The sequence below is a fragment of the Nerophis lumbriciformis genome, linkage group LG26 (genome assembly GCF_033978685.3).
Source record: "Nerophis lumbriciformis linkage group LG26, RoL_Nlum_v2.1, whole genome shotgun sequence".
Classification (NCBI taxonomy): domain Eukaryota; kingdom Metazoa; phylum Chordata; class Actinopteri; order Syngnathiformes; family Syngnathidae; genus Nerophis; species Nerophis lumbriciformis.
This window is the reverse complement of record NC_084573.2, coordinates 9,303,863-9,315,000: the sequence shown is the minus strand read 5'-3', so window position 1 is coordinate 9,315,000 and position 11,138 is coordinate 9,303,863. Positions and strand designations below refer to the sequence as shown.

Here is an 11,138-nt window from a genome sequence, read left to right as displayed (position 1 = left end):
AGACATTTAACAGTATTATATATTAATTAATATTAGTGAAATGGTTTCAACAATAATGTTGATTTAAAGTACAGACATTTAACAGTATTATGTATTAATATTAGTGATATGGTTTCAACAATAATGTTGATTTAAAGTACAGACATTTAGCAGTATTACATATTAATTAATATTAGTGAAATGGTTTCAACAATAATGTTGATTTAAAGTACAGACATTTAACAGTATTATATATTAATTAATATTAGTGAAATGGTTTCAACAATAATGTTGATTTAAAGTACAGACATTTAACAGTATTACATATTAATTAATATTAGTGAAATGGTTTCAACAATAATGTTGATTTAAAGTACAGACATTTAACAGTATTATATATTAATTAATATTAGTGAAATGGTTTCAACAATAATGTTGATTTAAAGTACAGACATTTAACAGTATTACATATTAATTAATATTAGTGAAATGGTTTCAACAATAATGTTGATTTAAAGTACAGACATTTAACAGTATTATATATTAATTAATATTAGTGAAATGGTTTCAACAATAATGTTGATTTAAAGTACAGACATTTAACAGTATTATATATTAATTAATATTAGTGAAATGGTTTCAACAATAATGTTGATTTAAAGTACAGACATTTAACAGTATTATGTATTAATATTAGTGATATGGTTTCAACAATAATGTTGATTTAAAGTACAGACATTTAGCAGTATTACATATTAATTAATATTAGTGAAATGGTTTCAACAATAATGTTGATTTAAAGTACAGACATTTAACAGTATTACATATTAATTAATATTAGTGAAATGGTTTCAACAATAATGTTGATTTAAAGTACAGACATTTAACAGTATTATGTATTAATTAATATTAGTGAAATGGTTTCAACAATAATGTTGATTTAAAGTACAGACATTTAACAGTATTACATATTAATTAATATTAGTGAAATGGTTTCAACAATAATGTTGATTTAAAGTACAGACATTTAACAGTATTATATATTAATTAATATTAGTGAAATGGTTTCAACAATAATGTTGATTTAAAGTACAGACATTTAACAGTATTATATATTAATTAATATTAGTGAAATGGTTTCAACAATAATGTTGATTTAAAGTACAGACATTTAACAGTATTATATATTAATTAATATTAGTGAAATGGTTTCAACAATAATGTTGATTTAAAGTACAGACATTTAACAGTATTATGTATTAATATTAGTGATATGGTTTCAACAATAATGTTGATTTAAAGTACAGACATTTAGCAGTATTACATATTAATTAATATTAGTGAAATGGTTTCAACAATAATGTTGATTTAAAGTACAGACATTTAACAGTATTACATATTAATTAATATTAGTGAAATGGTTTCAACAATAATGTTGATTTAAAGTACAGACATTTAACAGTATTATATATTAATTAATATTAGTGAAATGGTTTCAACAATAATGTTGATTTAAAGTACAGACATTTAACAGTATTACATATTAATTAATATTAGTGAAATGGTTTCAACAATAATGTTGATTTAAAGTACAGACATTTAACAGTATTATATATTAATTAATATTAGTGAAATGGTTTCAACAATAATGTTGATTTAAAGTACAGACATTTAACAGTATTATGTATTAATATTAGTGATATGGTTTCAACAATAATGTTGATTTAAAGTACAGACATTTAGCAGTATTACATATTAATTAATATTAGTGAAATGGTTTCAACAATAATGTTGATTTAAAGTACAGACATTTAACAGTATTATATATTAATTAATATTAGTGAAATGGTTTCAACAATAATGTTGATTTAAAGTACAGACATTTAACAGTATTATATATTAATTAATATTAGTGAAATGGTTTCAACAATAATGTTGATTTAAAGTACAGACATTTAACAGTATTATGTATTAATATTAGTGATATGGTTTCAACAATAATGTTGATTTAAAGTACAGACATTTAACAGTATTATATATTAATTAATATTAGTGAAATGGTTTCAACAATAATGTTGATTTAAAGTACAGACATTTAACAGTATTATGTATTAATATTAGTGAAATGGTTTCAACAATAATGTTGATTTAAAGTACAGACATTTAGCAGTATTACATATTAATTAATATTAGTGAAATGGTTTCAACAATAATGTTGATTTAAAGTACAGACATTTAACAGTATTATATATTAATTAATATTAGTGAAATGGTTTCAACAATAATGTTGATTTAAAGTACAGACATTTAACAGTATTATATATTAATTAATATTAGTGAAATGGTTTCAACAATAATGTTGATTTAAAGTACAGACATTTAACAGTATTATATATTAATTAATATTAGTGAAATGGTTTCAACAATAATGTTGATTTAAAGTACAGACATTTAACAGTATTATATATTAATTAATATTAGTGATATGGTTTCAACAATAATGTTGATTTAAAGTACAGACATTTAGCAGTATTACATATTAATTAATATTAGTGAAATGGTTTCAACAATAATGTTGATTTAAAGTACAGACATTTAACAGTATTATATATTAATTAATATTACAGAAATGGTTTCAACAATAATGTTGATTTAAAGTACAGACATTTAACAGTATTATATATTAATTAATATTAGTGAAATGGTTTCAACAATAATGTTGATTTAAAGTACAGACATTTAACAGTATTACATATTAATTAATATTAGTGAAATGGTTTCAACAATAATGTTGATTTAAAGTACAGACATTTAACAGTATTATATACTAATTAATATTTTTTGCACGTTACCACGAAGACAGAAGTTCCCAGCAGCGGTCCTAACACTCCGCCTGGAATTTTTCGAAGCCTGCTGGTGTTTGACATAAGTCCCCTGGGAAAGATAAAGACAAATGTCATTCAGTGACACCACCATTTTCAGGAGATTTGGATTCTATCGATCGCTGTCAATGGCGAAAGAGGAAATGATGTAAGTAAGAGGAAATCACGTAAGAAGAAATGACCCCGGAAGTAAATGGGGGGGTTTGTAGGGGGAAGAAATTTGGCGTGACAGCACCAAGTATTAAAATACACTATTTTAGGTGTAAACGTACAACATTAGCTGAATAGCTAACATATAATGTTAGCATGATGACATAGGACAAGCTAGCGTACTTCTTGCGCCAACTATTTTAGGCGTGAACATACACAATAAGACTTTAGCAGGCGAATGTAAGTATGCTAATATGCTATTTTAGGTGTAAACGTACAAAATGAGCTGAATAGCTAGCATAAAGCAATAGCATGCTGACATAAGAGATGTTAGCATACTTCCAAGATGGCGCCATATATATATATATATGCACTGTGGCCCTCATATAGTGGGCAGGGTTTGACCCTGGAACAGACTATTTCTGGGTGAAGGACACTGCAACACTACCTGTGTGTCGTATAGCGGAAGTAGAAAGGTGTTGACGGTCGCAGTAAAGAAGAAGTTTGGGCTGCCAAGTCTTAGTGGGTCTCTTGTTAAAGATTCATGATGCGGTGGTGACTCAGCAAAAAAAAAAAAAAAAAAAGAGTAGGTGGGGAAAGCTGCTCGCCTTAAAGATGGACGACATACAATATGCTCATTTTGTCTCGTTCAACACTAGTATTGTATTGTGAGATGGAAGTTAAACTGAAAAGTAGGTCAAACTTGCAAGGAACAAGCCTTGTTTTTTTTTTCCAGGAGAAGAAACACGTGAAGGAGGAGATACCTTATTTGGTGTTCGCCGGACCCTTTTCCGGTCACGTCCTTTCCTCCTCTCCCTCTGAGTCATCTGGCCCTTTAAAATGCGGCGTTCAAGCACTCCCCGTAAACCTCAGCACTTCCCGTCCGGACGGAATCCTCTCACTCCGCCACCTGTAAACATTCCACATGCCTCTTTACAATCTAACATTTTTTTTTTCACATAAATAAACCAAATATGCAAATGTGTGGTCTTATATAGTTGTTTTTTTAGGTATCATTCAATTTCACCACACGCGGGTTACGTAACGCGATCGATCGCACTCGAACGCGGCTGGCGCGGTCACGTCCGCGGCTCACGTGTCGCGGCCACCCGTGGCTTGAGTTTGTCCGAGCGGCAGTGAACGCAGCACCGTTGGGAACGAGCCGTCTCACATTCGCTGCCCCGTGAGTGGCGGAGGAGGGGGCTTGAGCAGCGGCAGGGAGGACCAATCACATCCGGGCTACGAGCTTAAGCACCGCCCCTTTGCATCCCTCCTGCTGGCTGTTGAGGACTGACCGAACATTTCTTCGTCTTCCCGGCGAAAGGGACGCGGCGGCGGGGCCCAAAACGAAGCGGCGTTTACGGCGGATTGTGTCCACTTATGACGCATTCCACGGACACGTGAGGTTAGTGCTTTTAAAAATTCATTCGACGTTTCCGGAAGTTTGGCACTTGAAACTTTCGCTTAAAGCGACTGTTTACCAGCAGACATGCATGGTGGCGATGACCGAATGTTGGAGGTGCCATTCGAATAGTCGACAGGGGGGACATGGTCGTCCAACTCCATTTGGATTTGCTGTTGTCAAACTTTTGTCACCACCTCGGGGAAAAAAATAAATGGCTCTCCGAGCACCACCGTATTGACCAACTTTAAAACACAGTAGCGTAGTAGGCCTACATATTCATCAAAATCAAACCAGAGGTGTCATTTATCAAGTATGTTTATTATTTTTTTGGGCCGTTGCGACGTTGTGCCAGTTTGACCAGTAACACTGTGTTTGAATACGGGAAAATAAAACACTAATCGAGTACCGTATTTTTCGGAGTATAAGTCGCTCCAGAGCAGGGCCGGCCCGTGGCATAGGCCGTATAGGCAAATGCTAAGGGCGCCGTCCATCAGGGGGCGCCACGCCAGTGCCACAAATGTTGGAAAAAAAAAAAAGTTGGTACTATTATTTCTAAATACAAAAAATAATCCCACGTTAATTAAAATGCAAAGTAAAGCCTATTTATTAGAAATATTATTTGTTACAACATTACGCCCCCCCTCCTCCCCCCGCACGGTGCGCCCCCTCCCTTCCCGTATCATGACTCTTTTTGGACGTCACCACATCAAAAAATCAACACAAGATGTCAAAACGGCCAAAACTGTCAGGTGCCCAAGGAAGAAAAAAGAGAAAAGAAGAGGGGTAGAAACGAGAAAAGACAGAAGTAGCAGGTAGGTAACGTTAGCCTACATGAAATTATTTGTCTGTTACAGAATGTGATAGTAAGCTGGCTTTTTAGCATTAAGCTAATGCTACATGATTCGGCAATTGCTAATCAATAAATAGCTAGTTCTGTTTTAACGTCGGGTTAATATTGTGGAGGGGGCTAAATTGTTATGGAAAATAATAATGTAACGTTAGGTAATTACAGTACTCCCACCTTACATTCCTCAGGGACATTTGTATTAGATCTTTTAAGCAGGTGTTTTTTGTTTACGTTGTTATTGCCTTCTGGTTAGCTAATGTTTGCCCTGCAGGTAATAGTCACTTTTCCACCCCTTTATATATTAGGTATAGTTGTAAGTAAAAAAAAAAAGGTCAAAGACAAAGCTATTCGGGTTCTTGTGAGTATATACACTTCACTGCCGATGTGGGGGGGGGGGCGCCACCTAAAATCTTGCCTAGGGCGCCAGATTGGTTAGGGCCGGGCCTGCTCCAGAGTATAAGTCGCACCGGCCGAAAATGCATAATAAAGAAGGAGAAAAACATATATAAGTCGCACTGGAGTATAAGTCGCATTTTTTGGGGACATTTATTTGATAAAAGCCAACACCAAGAATAGACATTTGAAAGGCAATTTAAAATAAATAAAGAATAGTGAACAACGGGCTGAATAAGTGTACGTTATATGAGGCATAAATAACCAACTGGTATGTTAACGTAACATAGTATGGTAAGAGTCATTCAAATATCTACCGTATTTTTCGGACTATAAGTCGCAGTTTTTTTCATAGTTTGGCCGGGGGTGCGACTTATACTCAGGAGCGACTTATGTGTGAAATTATTACCGTAAAATATCAAATAATATTATTTAGCTAATTCCCGTAAGAGACTAGACGTCTAAGATTTCATGGGATTTAGCGATTAGGAGTGACAGATTGTTTGGTAAACGTATAGCATGTTCTATATGTTATACCGTATTTTTCGGAGTATAAGTCGCTCCGGCCGAAAATGCATAATAAAGAAGGAGAAAAACATATATAAGTCGCACTGGAGTATAAGTCGCATTTTTTGGGGGGACATTTATTTGATAAAAGCCAACACCAAGAATAGACATTTGAAAGGCAATTTAAAATAAATAAAGAATAGTGAACAACAGGCTGAATAAGTGTACGTTATATGAGGCATAAATAACCAACTGGTATGTTAACGTAACATATTATGGTAAGAGTCATTCAAATAACTATAACATATAGAACATGCTATACGTTTACCAAACAATCTGTCACTCCTAATCGCTAAATCCCATGAAATCTTATACGTCTAGTCTCTTACGTGAATGAGCTAAATAATATTATTTGATATTTTACGATTATGTGTTAATAATTTCACACATAAGTCGCTCCTGAGTATAAGTCGCAACCCCGGCCAAACTATGAAAAAAACTGCGACTTATAGTCCGAAAAATACGGTAATTAAATATTCAAACTGTGTGTAATGTTACAGTAGCCAAAAACGATTAAATTGACTTGGTAAATAAAACATCTGCCTTGTTTTTAATGAATACTTAGGCCTACTACGCTACTGTTTTTTGTTTTGTTTTTTAAACGTTGGTCATCATGGTGGTACTTGGAGAGCCAAGTGTTTTCTGAGGTGGTACTTGGTGGAAAAAAGTTTGCGAACCACTGGTCAGAAAATGTTTTTTTTGTTTTAACTAAAGATAAACCCTAGTTTATCTTTATTTTTCGGTTTAATCATACACATTTAGCTGAATAAAAGCATGCATAAAACGTTAGCATTATGACTCAGGGTAAGTTAGCATACTTCTAAGATAGCGCCAAGTAATAAAATACACTATTTTCTGGGGTAAACCTACCAAATTAGCTGAACAGCTAGCATAAAACGTTAGCATGCTCATATAAGAGACGTTAGCATACTTCCGAGATGGCGCCAAGTATGAAAATCCTTAATTTTTATGTTAAACAAAATTAGTCAAAAATCTAGCATTAAACATTAGCATGCTATTGTTAGCATGATGACAGAGGAAAAGTTAGCATAGTTCTAAGATGGCGCCAAGTATTAAAATATAATATTTATAATTACATAATTTTTGTACAATAATATAACATTTTATAAATATATATAGTATACTACAACATTTAGTCATAATTTTTGCACTTGGCTTTAGCTCCAGACTTCTTCTGTTTGTTGAGATTGTCATTACTGCCACAAGTGGTGGAAAAGTGTATTACAACTGAGTACCACTGTGGCCCATACGGACCACAGCTGAGAAAGAGATATTTTTTGGCGGCCCTCGAGTGGGCCAACAATGGGCCCTATGGTTAAGAAACACTATTATAATTACATAGTTTTTGTACAATAATATATTTTATAAATATATATAGTATACTACAACATTTAGTCCTAATTTTTGCACTTGGCTTTAGCTCCAGACTTCTTCTGTCTGTTTACATTGTCATTACTGCCACAAGTGGTGGAAAAGTGTATTACAACTGAGTACCGGACCACAGCTGAGAGACAGATATTTTTGGCGGCCCTCGAATGGGCCAACAATGGGCCCTATGGTTAAGAAACACTATTATAATTACATAGATTTTGTACAATAATATATTTTATATATATATATAGTGTACTACAACATTTAGTCTTAATTTTTGCACTTGGCTTTATCTCCAGACTTCTTCTGTTTGTTTGACATTGTCATTACTGCCACAAGTGGTGGAAAAGTGTATTACAACTGAGTACCACTGTGGCCCATACAGACCACAACTGAGAAACAGATATTTTTTGCGGCCCTCGAGTGGGCCCTCGCCCTATGGTTAAGAAACACTATTATAATTACATAATTTTTGTACAATAATGTAATATTTTATAAATATATATAGAATACTACAACATTTAGTCATACTTTTTGCACTTGGCTTTAGCTCCAGATTTCTTCTGTTTGTTTAGATTGTCATTACTGCCACAAGTGGTGGAAAAGTGTATTACAACTGAGTACCACTGTGGCCCATACGGACCACAGCTGAGAAACAGATATTTTTTGGCGGCCCTCGAGTGGGCCAACAATAGGCCCTATGGTTAAGAAACACTATTTTAATTACATATTTTTTGTACAATAATATAATATTTTATAAATATATATAGTATACTACAACATTTAGTCATAATTTTTGCACTTGGCTTTAGCTCCAGACTTCTTCTGTTTGTTTAGATTGTCATTAATGCCACAAGTGGTGGAAAAGTGTATTACAACTGAGTACCACTGTGGCCCATACGGACCACAACTGAGAAACAGATATTTTTTGCGGCCCTCGAGTGGGCCCTCGCCCTATGGTTAAGAAACACTATTATAATTACATAATTTTTGTACAATAATGTAATATTTTATAAATATATATAGCATACTACAACATTTAGTCATACTTTTTGCACTTGGCTTTAGCTCCAGACTTCTTCTGTTTGTTGAGATTGTCATTACTGCCACAAGTGGTGGAAAGGTGTATTACAACTGAGTACTGCTAAGAAACAGATCTTTTTTGGCGACCCTCTAGGGGGCGATCCAGGCCCGACTTTGGTAAAGAAAGACTGGTCCAAGGTCTGCGTAAAGGACTTTGAGAGATGCAATTAGCAGACCTGTGATGTCTGTACTCGCAGGTCCATGTTGGGTCGAGGCGTAAAGCGGAAGTGGAGCTGCACGGAGGAGCTGGCGGCCGCAGAGGAGAAGGCGAGCGTCCCCCGGGAAGCCAGCCGCCTGCAGCAGCGCCAGCGGGTGCTGGGCCTGTGTTTGGAGAAGCTGCAGCGCTACCAAGCCGGGATGGAGCACAGCCTGCGGCGCTCGGTGCTGCTGTTCAACACGCTGAGGCAGATCCACGACGACATGTGCGGCGACGCGGCGGAGGGCGCCGTCCGTCCCGACTCGCCGCTTCTACGGGACGCCCTCAGTGTGGAAATGTCCATCACGTGCCACGGGTGCGCGGAGGGCGGCCAGGAGAGCCCGTCCTCGGCGCCGTCCCCCGAACTCTCTTCCCAGGAGATGAGCATGGGGGCGGAGCTAAAGCCTCCTATCAGCGCGTTCAGCGACGCGGTGAACGGCATGGGCTACCTCGGCGACCTCGCCCTGGACGATATCTTCGAGGACATCGACACATCCATGTACGAGACCTCGGATCTGTGGACGGCGGGCTCGCTCTGGCCCGTCAGCGTGTCCCTGTGGGCGGACCAGGACGCCAGGATGCGGCCCGACGGCCACGCCTTGCCCGGGAGCCTCCAATCGCGTCTGATGGACCTGAACGAGCTGGACCACATCATGGAGATCCTGGTCAAGTCCTGATCAAGGAGAAGGATTGTTGCAGATCCACAATCAAAAGGAAGAACAAAGTCAGGTGACAGTTTTCTGGGTTCACGAAGAAACCCGGGCCGTCAGACTTGACTTGAAGGCAGCGCCGGTGCCAGCAACCAATCAGGAGGACTTTGTCCTCAATAGTCACCATTCTCCTAATTCCATCATCTAGTACTACCATATCGTTTAAGACCTGCACAAACTCCTTTGTGTTGAGTATCATGAAGAATTTGGATCCTTAAGAGATGTGACATCATCGATACGGGTGTCCCCATCCCATATTTAAAGATCCCATATCAGCCAGGAACTAATATTTAGTGCATCCGGAAAGTATTCACAGCGCTTCACTTTTTCCTACGTTACAGCATTATTCCGAAATTGAATAAATTCATTTTTGTCCTCAAAATTCTACACACAATACCCCATATTGACAATGCGAAAATATTTGTTTTCCATGTATACTTAGCCTGTTTATTTTTAATACATTTGCAAACATTTCTAAAAAAAAAAAATTAGTTTTTTACATTGTCATTATGGGCTTTTATGTGTAGAATTTTGAGGACAATTTTTTTTCCCATTTTAGAATGAGGCTTCAAATTTGAATTGGCAAATTTATCTGTTTTGATGCAAAAAAAAAAACTGTACAGTGCATCCGGAAAGTATTCACATCGCTTCACTTTTTCCACATTTTGTTATGTTACAGCCTTATTCTAAAATGGAATAAATCAATTTGTCCTCAAAATTCGACACATAATACCCCATATTGACAATACGAAAACATTTGTTTTCCCTGTATACTTAGCCTGTTTATTTCGAATAAATTTGCAAACATTCCTAAAAAAAATAGTTTTTCACATTGTCATTATGGGCTTTTATGTGTAGAATTTTGAGGACAAAAATGAATTTTTCCATTTTAGAATAAGGCTTCAAATTTGAATTGGCAAATTTATCTGCGTGGATGCAGAAAAAAAAACTGTACAGTGCATCTGGAAAGTATTCACACCTTTTTAAGATTTTGTTATGTTACAGCCTTATTCCAAACTGGAATAAATCCATGTTTGTCCTTAAAATTCTACACACAATACCACATAATGACAATGTGACATTTTTTTATTACACATTTTTGCAAATGTGTTTAAAAAAAAAAAAAAAAAAACATAATTATTCACAGGCTTTGCTCAATACATTGTTGATGCACCATTTAAAAAAAATTTTTTTTTTTAATTTTGCAGACATTTTTTAAAGCACCTTTTTACATTGTCATTATGGGGTATTGTGTGTAGAATGTTGAGGGCAAAAATGGATTTATTCCATTTTGGAATAAGGCTGTGACGTAACAAAATGTGGAAAAGGTGAAGCTAAACTGTGAATACTGTAATTCGACCTGCATCCGATACCAGCAGTCCTGCATCTAAATGTCCTCACCAGATTGGTGTATTTTAGTCAAGGGGTTTACAAAATGAAGCAGCTATGCAAGCGACACATACTGTACGTAATTAGTGTCCGTCGTAGAACAACATTGCAGTCCAAAACAGCAAGTGTGTCAATGTAAACAAGA

The 11,138-nt window shown here is 35.7% G+C and overlaps 1 protein-coding gene across 1 annotated transcript; it reads left to right on the top strand.

Moving 5' to 3' along the window:
* The first annotated feature begins 4,290 nt into the window (after positions 1 to 4,290).
* On the top strand, positions 4,291 to 10,635 carry LOC133623589 (SERTA domain-containing protein 3-like). The gene is made up of 2 exons (XM_061986812.2): positions 4,291 to 4,416; positions 8,896 to 10,635. The coding sequence occupies exon 2, from the start codon at positions 8,900 to 8,902 to the stop codon at positions 9,569 to 9,571; it is 672 nt and encodes a 223-aa protein (XP_061842796.2). The 5' UTR covers positions 4,291 to 4,416; positions 8,896 to 8,899; the 3' UTR covers positions 9,572 to 10,635.
* Positions 10,636 to 11,138: the final 503 nt, after the last annotated feature.

Coding starts and splice junctions, on each gene's coding strand:
- LOC133623589 (XM_061986812.2), top strand. CDS start 8,900: ATGTTGGGTCGAGGCGTAAAGCGGAAGTGGAGCTGCACGGAGGAGCTG.